Source organism: Balearica regulorum, chromosome Z (genome assembly GCF_011004875.1).
Source record: "Balearica regulorum gibbericeps isolate bBalReg1 chromosome Z, bBalReg1.pri, whole genome shotgun sequence".
In the NCBI taxonomy this organism is placed as follows: Eukaryota; Metazoa; Chordata; class Aves; order Gruiformes; family Gruidae; genus Balearica; species Balearica regulorum.
In genome coordinates, this window is record NC_046220.1 from 85,843,688 (window position 1) to 85,861,715 (window position 18,028).

Consider the following 18,028-nt stretch of genomic DNA (forward strand, 5'->3'; position numbering starts at 1 on the left):
GGTTTCACTTCAATTTAACTCCAAAACCGTGTAGACGTGGCCCTCTGGGACACGGTTTAGTAGGCATGGTGGTGTTGGGTTGACGGTTGGACTTGATGATCTTAGAGGTCTTTTCCCACCTAAAGGATTCGATGATTCTGTGATTCTATGATTCTGTAACTCAACTTCAGCTTCAAACTTTCAGCTACTGGTTTGCTGGCACATCCCACCCCTGTTCCTTCCATTCCTGGGTAGGGAATGATGCCCAGCCAGCCTCAGCTGATGGGTCAACACGGGGGTCCCGTGCCACTGGGGACATCCCAGGGTGTCAGGGACGTCGCTGCGAAGCTGGCACACGTGATGGAAGAGTTGGAGGAGCCCACGTTCCTCCAGAGCAGCGGCTGGGGGCAGCAGGTTCTCCTGAGGCATCAGAAATGGCACCAGGGACTTGCGCTTAGACAACTGAAACAAGCCCTTAAATTGCCTGATCCAGTCCTACTCGCTTTATTTGTCGAGGGATATAAAGCAACGCCCAAACTGTGGCTGAATAAGTGGAACGCGGACAAAAAGCGATTTAATTTTACAGACAAGTGATTGCAAACTGCACTTGCAATTATCCGGCGTGTCCCAAAGAGGCACGTTTCTGTGTACAGAGGTGGCTTCTGTGGGCAGAGGCAGAGTTTATACCGATCATATGGGTACTTCGCTTCGGAAAAGTGGTTAGTTTGGGTTCCCTACTGATTTTTTAATTTTTTATTTTTTTTTAAATTTTCCAAAAGCATTCATTGAATCTCTCTCTCCTTCTTTCCTTTTAGCTGTTGTCAGTGCCATTCCGGTGCCAACACTAGAAAGTGCCCAGTACCCTGGGATCCTGCCGTCGCCCACCTGCGGATACCCACACCCGCAGTTCACCCTTCGGCCGGTGCCGTTCCCGACCCTCTCTGTGGACAGGACCTTTGGAGCAGGAAGAAGTCAGTACAGCGTTTTTCTTCTGCTCTTTGCTGTTAAAGTGCTTGGAAATAAGTTGCTTTTTATCATTGGGGTCTATAAGCTCTAGCCAATGCAAATCGCGCTGCCGTGCTTTTTGGGAGGCGGGATAAATCCGGTCTGGTAGCACCAACTGGCCGCCTCGTCTCCAGCAGCAGCTCCAGTTGCAACTTCCAGTTTTTACTGAACGCTTGAAAAGTTCAAAGTCACGGTGTCTCTAATGCAATCCTGTCTTTTCTGCGGGTCTGTCAGTCATTTCACTGTACTTTAATTTCCTTTGCTTTATTCATAAGGATATTCCCAGAAAAAAATGCAGGCTTCAAGAGCTCTTCTTCATCCCAAGACAGAGTCTGGTATCATCGCTCATTAAAATCATCCACGATAGCACTTACACGACCTCTCCACACAGTGTCTTTCCAGGCTCAGCTGCCAGAAACATTTTCTTTAATGTTTAGCTTGCTAAAATTTAAGCCGATTGGTTCTGGATTCGATCGTAGCGGACATAGAGAACAGTTTCTTTTCTTCCTTTCGCAGATCCTTTTATACACGGGCATACTGTTACCCCGTCGCCCGTCACTCGTCTCTTCTCTAGAGCGAGCTCTGCATTCATATTTGCTCCTCTGCAGTAACAGGTTTGTGGTTTAGCTGTTCCCGTAACTGTTCCTCACCGCGACGTGGGGAAAGCACGCACGCAGCGCGAGCGCCCAGCCTCACCTTCACAACTTCCTCGTTAAGCCTCTGCCGCACCGGCAGCCATCTGTTCTTTGTTCAAGCCTAACGAGCGTGCTCTGGCATATTAATTTTATAGTTGGAGGGCTCATAGTTTCTTAGAATTCTCCCTTAACTCTATTGCATATCAAGTCTGAATTATTGACAGATTGATGTCAATCTGTTACACGTGGTTTTTTCACATCACAGAGAGCCTCTGCGCTGGTCCATGGGGAACTCATCTTGAAATGACTAATTTTTTCCTCCTGTTTGATTCTTATGTTCAGACAGGTCCTTGGGGACCGGGGATTCAAATCCAGTGGTGGGTTTGTAAGTAAAAGATGGGTTCAGGTGTCCTAGTCATCACCCCGATGCCGTTCCCCCTCTCTCCAGTGTGATCGCTGAGGTCCTTTCAAAGCTAGATGGCAATTTCCCCCGGAGGGCCTCGCTGGCAGAATCAGGTTTTGATCTGCTGCTTCGATTAAGACCAAACCCACCACAAATGCAATGCACAGAACCGGTTTCTCGCTCGACATACAGTAGATGTTGGGGAATAGAAATAAAATTAACTACCTTCTGCCTGATCATAGAGATAGAATTAAAAAAAAAATTTGAAGACTGAATTGTTTGCTCAGCCATCATCATCTCCACCTGCTCATGAAGGACCTGAGCATCTTCAGTCCTCAGATCTAAACTCCAGCTGTGAAAGTGAGGGAGGTTTCCCTAGTTCTACCGATGCCTCAGGGAGCTGGAAAATACCATACGGAGCGGTGGCTGGGGCACGATTGCTGAGGGATACGTTAGGCACAACCCCCAAAATCACACATCCCTTGTGCATTCAGCTTCTGCCTGAACCAACCTCTAGATTTGTACATGTAGTAGTCTGGAGATGAGATCTTCAAAAAGAGGAACGTCTTTGAAATCATGTTGGATCCAACGGCAGTTCCTGGAGGAAGGGCTCTATAGAAAGGTACGGGTTTGCCCAAGTCTTTCAAGTGCGGCGCACTTGGGAATTGAACAGAAGATAGCTAATACTCAAAAGTTTTCCGAATACAACCCAGCTTTAATTAGTCAGAAGAACTGATGGGCCTTGAAAAAGCTCAAACAGTGAAGATTTCAGATAATTTGGGCAATTTCCCATTAAATAATTCAAAAAGCAGTAGACATAACCTTGTTTGGATAACAGCTATTTCAGATTATTGAGGTCTGGGTAATCAAGGCTGCATGGTATTTCAAAAATGATCTAAGCCCATTACGATGTGCAATCACAACCTGTTCTAGCCGTTGCAGTCGGTCTCTCCGGCGAAGGCTATTGACTTCCAAAGCTCCCAGATCATACAAAATACCTCCAAATGCAACATTCTCTTCCTTCGCTGCGCCTTATATTTTCACCACGGCGGCAATGAAGCGAGCGCGTGGACAAGGACGCGGAAATAGTGTTTGTTTTCTAGTGACACTCGACACCGGCAGAACCAGCCAAGCAGTTCGCTAGGTTTTTATAATGGCGATGTTCCTTACTTTTCAGTCCGAGGAGGGATGAAGGGATATCAAAGTATATTTCTAATATGATGCTGGAAGCTTTTCTCAGCGCCGGTGCTGTTGCTGCCGAATAGAAGCGCTGGCGATGTCAGCCCGTCTGGGAGAGCGGTCAATCTCCAGCGCATCCGACTGAAAAGCAGCTGCTTCGTTCGTGGCTCACCTCCCTCTGCCTCCCCGACCACCTCGCTGCAGCAGAGAACGGGGAGAGATCAACAAAATGACTTTTAACACTTCGAATTTATTTATTTTTTGGCTGTTTTCTTAAGACGGTCATGCGGTTGAGAGCAACTAGCAGTTAAAGAGACTATAGAAGCGCTACATAAAGCTTTTCTTTTTTCTTTGGTTTTTTTTTGTTGGTTTTTTTTTTTGGTGTGTTTTACTCCTCAGTGAAAAAATTCTCTTGACGCTTGACCAATTGCAGCCGTGTCTGAAAAAGAAATACCCGGCAATAATTCCTCTGGGACCGAGCCTACCTGCGGTACCGCACGACCGAGCACCCTATTGATCAAGATGTAGCAATCCCTGAATAAATCATACGCCGTGCCATTAGCGAGGGTGTCGCTCTGCATCCTGCCGTACAGAGAATGCTCAAACGCCTTCCTCTGCTTCCAAAGGCCTTTTTCATTGACCCGAAGATTCGAGCGCTGCAACTTATCTTTAGGACAAATGTTCTACTGAAGAGGAAACTAAAGAAAATGAAAGGAGAGTCAAGCCCCAGCCAGAGCTTGAGTAATAACCTGACTTGCCTGTTTGATCACTGCTGATGACACCACCAGCCATAAAATACAATTGCTAAATATCAGGTTTTGCCAGACAGAAAGCATCTCTGAGCCATAATAAAGCGACTATTGTCCGGTCAGCAATCCTTCCTGTGGTTTGCCTTCTCCTCCAGAGCTCCGTGGCACCCGCTGCTCGCAACGTTACCGAGTTCGGTAGAAGAAGACGGTGACGTGCCTAGTTCACCACGTGTTACAGAGGGAAGAGGATGCTCTTTTTTTACCTCTGCCACAGCCGTCGGACAATGCCGAGCCATCACGGTCTCCAGTAGGGAAAGCAGAGAGCTGGGGGATACCATCTCCCACTTGGGAGGTACTGGGGTGATCCCATCCCCATCCTGTCCCACCTCCACGTCGGTCAGCAGAAACAGACTGTATTCTGGTCCCATCCTGACCACCCTTTTACAGGAGGCAGAGTGCTCGTCTTCAGGCTAACCGTAAAGACTACAGCCCGTCTAACAGCACCGTTTTTAGAGGGAGGTGTTCTTCAGTGTATTGCCCTAATAATCCACACGATGAAAACTTGGAGATGTTCAGAACACACATTTTTGGTTTGTTTTTTTTTTAAAAGATATATTATTTTCCAGTATTAAAAAGAACGATTGAAAATTGTGTAAACCAGAACAAAAACCCAACAATTATAGTAATATAGCTTGAAATAGCCACAGAGAAGTATTATGGAATGGAGATAACTTTACCTACATTAATCTGTTAAAGTGAGATGCCCTAAAGCAAATATGTCCTGAGCACAGTTCTTCTTGGAGTTGGCTTTCTGGCTGTGAACAGTCAGCTCTGCAGTGAGCTCATCCAGCTGGGAAGCTTAAATCCCTTCTACCAGAGTAGCTGCATTCTGGACTTAGTGGAAACGGTCATTTTTATTATTATCATGAGCAGATACGGAATAAAGTTCAGTCATTTTAAGTCCCCATCTACCGTCACGTACTTTGAATTGTTATTTACCTTTTGTTTTCAATCCATATTGATTTTTCATTACCTGAGACTGTGGCAGAGCCAATAACTACAAATCCAAGTAGGAATATTTCCAGTGTTGCTTCTTAATAGAAGATACACAATGTAAAAATATATTCAGAGACCTAAATTCATTAAACTGGTTACCAGCATTGCACCAACCGACAATTACGCAAAAGCGAAGGGAAGATCAAAAGACTTTGTATCAGATATTTATTCTTCTGCTTGGTGAGCAGTGTCCACGGCTATTGAGGTTCAAAGCAAGCTCATTCTCGACATTCCTCACACATAAAATGAATGGGAGCAGGGCTTTATCCAAGGCTTCTCCAAAGCAATTGGACACCTTAATTGGTTTTACTGGGCTTTAAAACAGATCTTCATGTATACCATAATATTTTCTTTACTCTGGCAAAATGTTTTACTAAATTCAAGAGCGAAAGACCACAGCTGGAATGCAGCATGGTATTATCTGCTTCATCTTAAAGGTCAATTGGGAGTCTGCTTTCTGTAAAAAAAAAAAAAAAAAAGGTGATAATTGGATCAGTACAAATAATCAGAATTCTTGGGCACTTCTGTTGAGGTGTATGAAGGCAAATATCTGGCAGCTAGGCAGGGGATTGATGTAGGTGATGTGGGCAGCAGTGGTGACGTGCTCATCTTCATCCGTCCTTCAAATAAACAATCCATCCTCTCTTCCTGCAGGGACTTGAGTGAATTGCAAATTGATGGTTCTCATTATGTTTGCAAGCATGCACATCTTATTTTAGAAGAAAGTCTTCTCAAGCATGAAGCACTTTCATTAGACCACTTACCTTCAATATTTAAATCCCAACTCTAGCTTCTAATTTTAATAGAGTCATCACACCTTTCTTTTCAGTCATAGCTGGAGGATAACCTGAAATCTTTGATGTAGTAATGGTTATGTAGGTCTCCAGATTTTACAACTAAATCTATAAGATAAAACATACCCATACGGTAAAGCAGTAATTTAATAGCCTTTTAATGCCGAGACCGTTACGCTGATGCTAGCTGATGGAGCTGATACAGCTTTGTTATGAGAGCGCCACGGCAGAAAGTACCAAGAAGGGTGTTTGATGATGAGTAGCCGTAGGCGTCTGGCTTGCTTGTTTCTCCAAGCAGGTCAAGAGCCTACCAAAAGAACTGTCCCTAAGGACACCATGAAAAGTGTTGGGCTCCGTAGGAAGTTCAGACTTTGGCAAACACGTCAAAAGACATTTTGAGGCTAAAACCGTAGACAAAGGGCTTTATTTTTACATTAAGCAAAGGCCTGGCCAAGGATTTGCTCCAGAAAGCATTGGAACCTCAGATGCGTACCCCTACGAGACTCAAGATACTATTTTGCATCTTCCTTGACTAGGACAGGGTGAAGGGAGAGAAGAGCCCAATGCTCGTGGTAGCCTAGAGTAGCAACGCGCTGTGACACCTTCTTGAGTGTGTGAGCGGCGAGTAAGGGTGGAATGAGCTAAACTATCGTTCCTCCTCTACCGTGTTACAAATAACCTCAATATCTCTGGTCACCTTAAGGAGAAGTTTAGCCCTCGGAGAAGAAAAGAGAGGAATCTGCTGGGCAAGGAAGGAAATGGAAGAGCAGAGCTAGGGTAATGGCGTGATAATGCAAAGAATCTTGAAGGTGAAAACAAGGAAAATGAGCCACAGTTGAGTGAACTTTCACAAACTGTAGACGATTTTGACCTTGGTCTGATCCTGTAGTTGGGTTCCTATCCGTGGTGTTCAATACTGCCAGGGATGTCTGCGATATTGCCATAGGAACAAGCAATGGGGCTCTGGAAATGAGGAAAAAATCCTCATTTCCATTTTGCAAAATTGTTTTGCCACTTAGTAGGTTGTAATTACTTATATACTTTGACATTAATTATTATAAAATGCCTTGAGATTTGACTTGGCTGTGTAATTGCATGTTATTTGCACAACGAGTTCTGGTTGTTGCAGCAGGCTTTGAAAGAAACCAGATCCTCTGGAGCATTTTGGGTCCCAGTATAATAACTAATTCTGATAGCTATGTGTCAGGAAGGTTGTTTTCTTCAGTAAAAGGTTGAGCTTTTCCTAGATTTCTGTTTCCTGCCACGAGCTGCACGATTAACTGTTGTGCTGTGAGCCATCCTGGCTGGCGTAGACACTGTGGAGACACTGGACAACACCCAACACGCTCAAATTAAAGAAGTTCCTGTTGTGATCAGGCTCTTCACTTCATCAGTTTGCTGCTTTCCACTGTTCTGCTTGCAAATAACATCAGGGCACTCTCGCCAAGAGGAGAACTTTCTCCAGTCCTGCTCCTCAGGGCCGTGGAGAGGGACCAGGAGAGGCCACAGACCCAAGCTCTGGGAAGCCTCACCGGCATTCGTGATGCAGGATTTGGGAAAGAAGATGTGAGATGGTGTTTTTGATCCAATTCTCTTATTCTCATCCTGCAAGAGGAACAAAATAGACGTGGAAATGGCATGGGGAAATGAACTTCTTGCTGCCATCCATAAAGCACCACAGCAGACCTGCGGTTACCAGGCCTCCTTGTAATTAATGCTTAACTAGTTTGGCTTGTCGTGGTAGGCACAGTGGTCAGGAAGAGATTCTAAAGTTTTTAAAACTGCAAAGAATGTTGTTTATTCCAATTACAGTTCCCTTACAAGAACAAACTAATCTATTTTCTTTGGAATTCTTTTTTCTTTGTTTATTTTCAAGTCTGAATAACGTGGTCCAGTGTTGTGTCCTGGTGTAAACAGCAGCAGTGAGTTTCTCTTCATGACCAAGAGTCGGCGTTAGGTAAAGAGCAGCGCCATAAATCTGGGCAATGCCACTGGGATGTGTGAGTGCGCATCCTACCTTTAGCCCTCTTCTGTCCCTCTTCCTACGCAGCATCTTCCACACCGCACGCACTCCACAGAAGATACTCTGATTGTAGACTACAGAATTAGAAGTTTTTGCATCTCGCAAGTTTCAAGAAAACCTTTTTTTCTGCATTCAAAGCACTGGCGATGTTAGACAACACTGTGGACCACACCCATCCTGAAAACTGTACAGTCATAATAATATTGTAATTTGTAGTTTGGCTACGACATGAGTTGATTCTTTGATAGAATCCCAGACTGGTTTGGGTTGGAAGGGACCTCAAAGCCCATCCAGTGCCACCCCCTGCCATGGGCAGGGACCCCCTCCACTAGCCCAGGTTGCCCAAAGCCCCATCCAGCCTGGCCTTGACCACTGCCAGGGAGCCAGGGGCAGCCCCAGCTTCTCGGGGCAACCTGTGCCAGGGCCTCCCCACCCTCACGGGGAAGAACTTCTGCCTCACATCCCATCTCCATCTCCCCTCTTTTAGTTTAAACCCATTACCCCTTATAAAAGGAAAAAAAAAAAAGAAAAAAGAAAAAAAAAGAAGAAAAAAGCTTTTCTCTTTATCTTAACATTTATTTTCCTTAATACTACGTTTGTTTCTGTTTTCTGGCATGAAAAGTCTGTGACAGAGGTTGATACCGAAATCTTCTTTCAAGAAACGGTGCAGAACATAGGGAAGCTGTGGAAGGTGTCTTTTATATGAGAAAGTTGACATGGAACATTTAAATCTTTTAAAGAATTGACTTTGAATATTAGGCTAATAAACCAGCAACCTGCTGCTTTGGCACACTAAATGGTACAGCTGTCTCAAGGAAAAACAATATTGGTGATTGGTTATGTGGAAATTAAGTATTCTTTGTCTCCAGCTTTTCTTCACTGTGACCAGAATGCTACCGTCTTGGTGAATACAACGAGTTTCCATAGTCGTAGCTTCTTTCAATCTCCACGTGATGTATTTATGTCTTTATTGATCTTTAATATTTAAAAGCAGATAGAGCGGAAAGCGAGAGAGGAGGAGATAAAAATATCCTGCTTGCTTTTTGTTTAAAGGAAGATGTATTGAGCTTCAAACGGCGCACGGCCACTCTGAGGAACATCCGGTTTTTAATGCGTCTGCCGATAACTTTTGATGGAACTGTTTCCTCATTTCCTGCACCTTCTTGGAGGGTGGAGGCTAATGCTGTCCCTTCTGCTGAAAATGACCCTAAAAATAGGAAATGGGACATAAAAATTATATCAGTAATAGTTCTTTGGGGTTTTAGTATTTTTTTTTAAACTATTCTCTTGCAGCTGTAAACGAAGCCCCAGCACCACAGCAGCCGTCCTTGCTCCCGCAGACGCAGCCCGAGCACTCCAACAACGAGGACGCCCCGAGCAGAACCATCCCCACCGCCTGCGTCCGCCCTACTCACCCTCTCCGCAGCTTTGCCAACCCCTTGCTACCTCCACCCATGAGTGCAATAGAACCGAAAGTCCCTTACACACCACTTCTGTCTCAAACAGGTAAGAGTGGAGGGGGGAGAGTCTCCGGTACCCCTCATCCGAACCACTGACTTGCAATTTGTGAGGAAATAGAGAGTACGAGACTGTCCCGTACCTTGAAGAAATAGCCGCGAACGCTCGCAGAATGGAAAGTGGGTATATACGATTTCATGGTAATAATCCACTATTTCACTCTGACAATCTGGAATAAAAATTCAAGACAAGGCAATAGCTTAAAATCAGAGTTAAGAAGTACGTGATAAAAATGAAGTCAACGAGATGCCAAATGAATCGCTCGGTCTTGTTTCCAGTCTCCTGTTACGCTACACCAAGTTGAACCAGCGCCAAATGCTTGACTCTTGTTTCAAGGCTTGCCTTTTCAGTAATGAAAGGACTATTTATGGATGCTGGAAAAGAACTGCCTACAATCCACTCCAGTGCGCTGCCTACTTAAAAATTAAATAGCAAGCGCGCAAGGGACAGAAAGAAAATTATTGTTAAAAAAAAAAAAGAAAAGAAAAGGCCGTAGAGTAGTGCCACTGTTGAATGAAGCTGGTTTCGGGGTTAGATGAAACGGTTGCGTGTGGCTGTAGTGAAATGTTCGTTCATGGGTAGGGGGCACGGCAGAGCAAGAGGGGACGGTGCCTCTCCAGCTCACTTCTGGGTTTGTTTCCTAGAAAACTCTTTTAAAACTTCACCGTTGGAGCAAATGAGACCATTTGTGTGATAGATACGGTATCTGCTTTGTTCATAAAGTAGACCTAGTGCTAGGATTGTTCTTCACGTGAACTGGTGTAATTTGGGTAACGCTATTGGCCTTAGTAACCCTAACTACCAGAGCTATTAAGGAGAGAAAAAAAAAAAGGGATTGCAGGCTGGTGTCTCATTTTAACTGTTTGCCCTACTCCTTTAGCTTGGATAATCTCCAGTTTGGCTCAGCCAGCCTTTGAGATTTCAGCTTTACTATTCTCATACTGCTTTCTGAGCGCGGCTGTCTTGCCATACAGCATATGTTAGGTCGATGTTTGCAACAAGCAGGCTACCAAAACATCTCCGCATTTGTACGGGAAGCACCTGCTATCCATCAGCAAGTAATCCAGTTTTTGACAGCAGACAGAAGTAGATAAATCCTTCTTTGTTGCAGAACTGCTTTTGCCAAATAGTGCAGCTGAATTATTTTTTTATATGTAATAGAGTCCATTCATCTTTATGTAGCACTGCATTTTATTTTATGAGGATCCGATGCCACTCGTCTTACTCTAGTGAGTAAGCCTGGTTACCGCGAGAGGAGTAGTTGTTCTGTAAATGAATCAGGGTTTACGGTTTACCCATGATAATTGGGGGTGTGACGTGAAGAGAGAGCAAGTTCAGGCATGTTACTAAACTTCATAAAGTATCCCATCATCCTGAAAAATGAAATTGCCTTTTTTAGGGTAAGTAATCTTATGTAAGCAGATGCAATGTTGCCTACAAGCAATGTATAGGACTTTGTTATTAGGCAAAATTAAGATCTGAGAGTTTATGGCAATAAACTGCCATAAAGCAATGGAAGCAGATGAAGCAAGTGCTAGAACAATGAAAAACATCTGTTGTGCTGGACTCTGTCACATAAATTAAAACAAGTTGTCGGGTTGTATATGTATGGCCTTCAAACTGTTGTATTCACTGTTACACTAAAAGCACAATTTTTACTTTTTAGAATTGTGTATAACTTCAGTTCTGATCTGCCTCTAGCTATTTCGTGGTGTTGGGCGCTATTTATTTCTCTCTCTATTTTTCGCTTGCTTTTCTCCATGTACTTGTCCTCAGAGTCATTAGCCAGACTGATGTTGTCTCCTTTACCAATTTCTTGTAGAAAGGTTTCCTCCGTAAATGTTAACTTCCATTTCTGCCGGTGTGCAGAGCTGATCCTGGATCCACGCACGATCCCTCAAAACTAGGTGGCTCTTTCAGTTCCCGCTCCCGAATCCCCCTCCTCTGGAACCCAGATCTCTCTTCTTTTCACTTAAAACGGGAGTGGAGAGAGAAAGCGTTGAAAACGAGATGTCAAGAAACAGCGCTTCATTTCACCAGCAATTCTGAGTATTTAATAGTACCCGTTAGCATCTCGGCCATAGTTAGATACCCACGAAAGGGAAATTTTGAGGACATTTGGTGACTTTACAAAGTCACCTGGTGATGTATTTCTCTATTTGAAAAAAAAAAAAAAAACCTCCTGGAAAAGATGACTGCCACGTCCCTGCACAGTCGCTCCTCCCTAGTCCCCACGGGCAGAGCAAAGGTGGCCAAGCTCTCTGAAGGCCAACTGAGACCATTCCCTGATGGACCACGTCTGCTAATTACACCCCACTTAGGGACATCCCGGGTTTAAAAGGCTCTTAGCAAATTCCCATGTTGGAATAACTGTTACATTCCTCAATTTGATAGATGGAATTAATTAATTTTTCGTGACATTTTTCTTAAACTCAAGACATTTTTACACGTCCTATGCAATTTGGTCTCTTCTCCCAAGTAACTAGCAAAAGGACAAGAGGAAACGGTCTCAAGTTGCGTCAGGGGAGGTTTAGATTGGATAATAGGAAAAATTTCTTCACTGAAAGAAGAGAATTTAGGGATTCCAGAGAGGGGGTGGAGTCCCCATCCCTGGGGATGTTCACAAAACGTGTAGACGTGGCACTTGGGGACATGGTTTAGTAGACATGGTGGTGGTGGGTTGACGGTTGGGCTTGACGATCTTAGAGGTCTTTTCCAACCTTAACGATTCGATGATTCTGTGATTCAATAAAGTAATGGGACAATAAGTAATGGACTCATCATCACATAAACCAATTAAACTACTCTTCGCTTTGCCATCCTATTTTTTAAATTCATGTCAATCAGGTGTCTTACCCCTTCAGACAACACATAACAAGTGGAACGGTCCTGCAGAATTGAGAAGGGGAGAAGGCAACAGAGAACTGCAGAGATTGATCCAGAGATTTCCAGCAAAGACTTTAAAAAGCAGGAACCTGAAGTTAAGCTGATGGAAATTAATTTTTGGATCTTGCCCAGGGAATAGATGAGCACAGGGTTTTTTCTTGGCTTTGATTGACCTGATGCTAAAAGGAGATACCTCCTCTAATATTTTATCTATTCAGTAGATCTCTGTAGTGGCATGATAATTAGCTGTTAGACTCTATCTTTTGGTTCATAAAAAAGACATATAGAGATCATTATTCAATTGTGGGGGATGTTGCCATGAGGATATAGATAAATATTTAAAAGGCTGTGCTCCTGGTTTGGGGTCATGACATCAGCCTAATCCAGAGATAAAATTTGCCATTTTTCTTTTTTTTCTTTTTTTTTCTTTTTTCCTTTTTTCTTTTTTCCTTTTATTTTCTTTTTTCTTTTTTCTTTTTTCTTTTTTCTTTTTTATCTTTTTTCTTTTTTTTGCCTGAGCCCAGTAAATCCAAACTTTCACATTAAGCCCATCCCGTTGATATTTTATAGGAGATCTCGCCTTTTCATCACTGCTTTGTGATCGAGCACTTGAGGTTTCTAATACTGATTCTGAAGGCGTGAGAATTCACTCCGTGGTCTTTCTAATACTCACTGTGGCTGCACTTGCTCCTCTTTGCAAATCATACACATAGGCACATAAGTGATTTGACTTAGTCCCCTTTCAGGTTAAATAGAAAATGTTTGATGGAGTGTTGAGCTTATTGCATTATAGATCTGACATAAATTCCACAAATGGACAGGAAAGAGATTTTTTTTTTTTTTTTTCACCCTCGTAAATGAAAATTCCTTTTAGGTCTTGATGATCAGCTGCACTTTAAATGAACCTGAATTAGGAGGTCATTTTTCTTCTGCAGAAGCAAGTGGGAGGTGGTGGAAAATACCGCCTGTGAAGTGATGGTTTTCCTATTGTGCCACAGTTCTAAAGCTTCAGCCTTTTCAGGCGTCGTTTGCGAGACTGTAAAAATGCTGCATTTTTTTCCATTGCTACTCCACCAAAAAAAAGTGTAGTCGGAAATCCAAATTGTCGTCTTCCTGGAATCACTCGGTGATACCCCAGAACTAAAAACTGCTTTATTTTACAGCAAACTTGAGCTTGATTTTCCTTCCTGCTGCGAAGCTGTAAGGTATGCCCCAAACCGGCTATGGGCTGGGAGTTCAGCGGAAGGGTTGAACTGCAGATGAACTATTCGAGATTTCTTTCTTTGACGCTTTGGGGGGAAAAAAAAAAAAAAATCTTCTATTTTTCATGTCAGATGGCTTAGGGAGTACAAGTGAAGAGTGAGGTGAAGAAATCTGGCAGTAAACATCCCCGCGTAAAAAAATCAGCAAGTGGATGTTGCCTGGACATTAGTACAAACCCTTCCTTTATCCAGGCTGACCCCCAAACTGTTTTCATTACCAAATGAGCTAAGAAAGCTTGATAAGAAAATGAGCTCCCTGAGGTGTTTTTTTGTGCTGTTTTTTTATATTTTTTTTTTTTTCCCCTAAAGCCCTTGTAAGAAAAGAACCAGAAAAACAGGGTAAGAGTGAAGGTTTGCAAAGCCAGTGTTAAAACCATGAGCTAACAGTCAAATAAATAAAGGATGAAATCAAGAGGGGAAAAGGGTATATATTGGTATTAAACAGTGAATCCTGGGGCATTATAATCTCAAATACCAAGGGTTTGGGGCCTCAGTAGATGCTGAAATTACAGTGATCTTTAGAAAAATGAATATAGAATACAGAAAGAATTTTCAGGTGTGCTGAAATCAGAGTGCTCCTCACAGGAGCACTGGTAAAATCACAAGTGTCTCAAATATCAGATCTCAGGTGGAGTGTTCAGAGATGGAAATTCCAAAAATAAAACTTTTGGCTGCAAATAAGGCAAATTCTGGAGACGTGGACTCAGAACCCTCCGGTGCCAGATCTATGCCTTGAATTGCTATCCAGTTTTTAGAGTGTTTAATCCCCTTTCATGCAAAGTGGGGAGTTAATTTGTGAGTGCATTTATTCTGAACAATCAATTAGCTGTAATTAATTAGCTATACAACCAAATTCTGGGTACTTTTTTTTTTTTTTTTTTTCTTTTTTTTTTTTTAAGTTTAGCATTCACGGTAAAACAACCCCGGTGCCAATATAAAATACAAATGAAAACCTGTTGCTTCTAATTTGAATTTAGTCATTGAATTTAAAGGCAACCAAGAACTCCTTTGTCAATAGGGTATAAAAATCTTTCTGGCGTAGGAGGTTTTTTTCGTATTTTAAGGATGAGTGTAAATGAGATTATGGACTTCTCTTGATCATAGTCTACAGTAAGCAAGGTCTATCAATTCACTGAAAACCTGGGAATGATTCATTCTTGAACCTTTTATTCTGAAATCCCAGCTTTTTGCACTAGCAACTCCCAGATTCCAAGGCAAATTATTCTTTTATTTCATAAGCCTTTACCTGCCCTCCCACCCCTTCAATTCTGAAATGTTTTTCTTTCTTCCGCGCTTCTTTTTATGAGAACAAGCTTTCTCCGTTCAACTGGGAGGTACCTTGACACAGAAGTGTCATGAAAGGGTCAGTCTTGTCCGTTAGAGGAATCTGGCCCCAGTCCAGGAAAGTTTAATTAGTTTGCAGATAATTTGAGACACCTGAGTTGTCTCATTAAAATCAACGGGACTACTGGAAGGTGTAAAGAGAAGTGTGGGTTTAGGTGCTTGTCTAGATAAATGAACTGATTCCCCTTTGATGTAAATGATCTATTTCAAGACAAGGCAGCAGTCAAATCATAAAAAAAAAAAATATTTATCTGGATAATTATACTGTAAATCCATAGAAAGAGTTAATGATGGGCGAGTCTATGTTCCTGTGTTTCATAAGCAGAGAAATAAAGCTTTTTCCACTGCACATACAATTTCCCTGTATCCATTTGGGACTTTGTTATCACGGAGCAGTTGCGGCCAATGAGTCACGATTGCCCTAACGCTTATTTATCCCACGTGGTATTTCCAGCACAGAAATTAAAACCACAAAGAGCAGCTGAGAACACAGAGACCAGATCGCTCTCGCGTTTCCACGTATTTGAGCAATCTGTGTTGGTTTTGTCTTGAAGCGTCCCTTCCAAACTCACTGTTTCTGTACCTATTTTGAAGCCGTAGCACGTAAAAATGTGCAATTTCAAAAGCCTCCCCAGTAGGCAGTTCCAGTACTTGCTCAGTACCATATTCTGGAGAGTGATTAAATGACCTCTTTATCTTTTGTGTTTTATTTCTTTTTTTTTTTTTTTTTTACTTTATTTTTCCTACTATCAAATATTTCTACATTCAACTTTGCCTGTTTTTAGAACAATTTCCCTTGCGGAATGAGCCAAGCCTTCGTCAATTATCACCTCAGAAGTCATTTTGAGAAACTCAATTTCGTGATGAAAAATGGTTTGTTCCACCTGTAATGTAAAAACCAGCTGAGTCTTCAAATAATATTTTTCATATATTTACATATTCGGTTTCCCTGAGAGGCACCGTCTTACTTAAACAGGAACATCCCGCCGTGGAGATAGGAGGAAGCTCACTTCTACATGTTACTCTCATCTTTATGTTTCAACTTTTAAGTCATTTAAACTGACCCTGTTTAAAGTGCTTACCTGCTTGAAGTTCAGGCTGCCAATCTCCTGACTTTCAGAAGCATCTGGGACAGACAAAAGCTCTTAAATAATTTTAATTTTCCCAAATCGATCGCTTTCAGTTTCGCAAGCTATGACGTTTCTCTGTGGGAGCATCCTTGCACATTCCTCCGTGCCCGCAACTCTTCATTACTAGAAGCAGTTCTAGACACGGATTGGGTTTGTCTTTTGTCCTGTTGCATAGAAAAAATTATGGAAAAGGTGTGAGATGCAGGGCCAGAAAAGATTATCCTCATTTAGTTACGAGTCTGACATGACCCTCGGATTTCTGCAGACTTGTTTTGACTTTTATGGTCTCGTTATAGAGGATTCATCTTGGTACTCTTCATCCTCCAGAATCCTCTCAGTTCCTATGAAAACAAAGGCTTGTTTGCAGCCCAGAAGACAGATCAATTTTCACTTGCTTCCTCAGAGAGGATGATCTTCACCTGCAGATCTTCAACTTCACACCTTTGATGCCTGCCCTGTCTGTTGGGCTATTGAATATAATAATATATCTGTACCCCTAGTTTGGAAACTTTCTGTTTAAATTTCCAAATCGGTTTTATCAGACGTGCCTACAAATACCTTGCCTGATTCAAAATATTTTTTGCTTTGTTGAAAATCCTAAACCAACCAAAAAAAAAAATCGGCTTTAGATTAATCAAATATTGGACGGAGCTTTTTGTCCAACTCTGCAATCGATGACTAAAATGACTGCAAAATTCTCTTTTCAGAGTTTCTCTAGTGTCCTACATGGTATTTGATGATGGTTGTACATGTTTATGGAGAGCAGAGTATTAGGAAGATGAACACTTTTAAAAATGCTAGATATCCTACCTCTAACTGTGGTCGCTACCTGATGTTTAAGCGTAGATGCGTCCTTCCTAAGCCCAGCTTAGTGATCTCTGTGAAGAACAGGTTGGCGTTGCGAGCTTGATCCACATCTCACCGAGGTTCGTGGAAAGACTCTCGTGGCCTTTGAGTTTTGCATTCCCACCTAGTGAAAGCAAATTCCTGCAATCTTTCAGGGAAGAGCAGGATTCCCAGGCAAAGCTGATTCCATCACATTTTCTGTTTGATATCTAGATTATCCTATAGACTCTTCCTCTTCATCACTGGCAGTTAGTAAACCCTTCTCAAAACTTTGTACAGTTCATGTTTTACTGCTTGAAGTCCTCAGGCTCGTACAGAGCTTTCCAGATGGGCTCGTCCCCGTGCTTTGTAAAATGTCATTGCTCTTGACCTTGCTTTTGCCAAAAATTGCTTCCCTCGTACATCCCAAGATTGTAGTCGACTTCTCTGAGGCACGTACCCAGTTGTAGGCTTGAAACCAGAAGCGTGCAGGCTTTTCTCTTCCCTTGTTTGCTTCTGTTAGACCCAGCAGAATTGAGAGCAAAAGTTCCCGTTCCTTCTTCTCCGTGATACAGCTCATTCCTAGTTTTTTTTAGACTTCTGATGAACAGGTGTCTGCTCTGTGCAAGTCCCAGAAGCTTCACCGTGCAGCCAAAGGAGAGGGAGAGAGGATCTTCTGAAAGACAGAATTCATCCAACCTCTCTGTAGACTTCAGAAGGTGCTTCTTTCCGTAGATGATTGAGGTAGAAGAAGGAACCAGTAGAGACTCATCCCTCAATTTAAACAGCTGAAGTGATGTGAAATTCAGCTGAAGGGATGTGATGCATGGTCCAGCCTCCTTCCTGCAAAAGTCCGAAAGTTTGGATGAGCAGCAGGTAGGCAGAAAGGTCCCTGCAGTTCTCCTCGTCTCATTCCAGCTCATGCTGTATATATTTCCAAGCTTTTGCTAGTAATTTCATAATCACGCACCTATTGTATGTGTCAAAATATTAAGAATTGGTCCTAAAACTTGATCTTGAGGAACTCCACTGGTAGCCAGCCACCTTCTACTCCGATGTTCTCCACTGAGCATGATCTTTTGCTCTCTTAATATACTAGCTCCTTTCAATTTTTGCATTCCTCTGCATTTTTCTCCACTTTTTTCCATGTCACTATTTTGAACCACCCCCCACAATGGCTGTAACACATGAACCACATAAGAATTTTTCGTCTTCAAGGCTGATACAGCATTTTTTGACC

General features: G+C 42.6%; 1 protein-coding gene across 1 annotated transcript in view; it reads left to right on the forward strand.

Moving 5' to 3' along the window:
• DCC (DCC netrin 1 receptor) overlaps positions 1-18,028 on the forward strand; it is a 364,131-nt gene that overhangs the window by 335,186 nt on the left and 10,917 nt on the right. The window contains exons 25-26 of the mRNA XM_075740931.1: positions 795-950; positions 9,117-9,329. Coding sequence (XP_075597046.1) covers positions 795-950; positions 9,117-9,329 — 369 coding nt within the window. The remainder of the gene's footprint in view (positions 1-794; positions 951-9,116; positions 9,330-18,028) is intronic.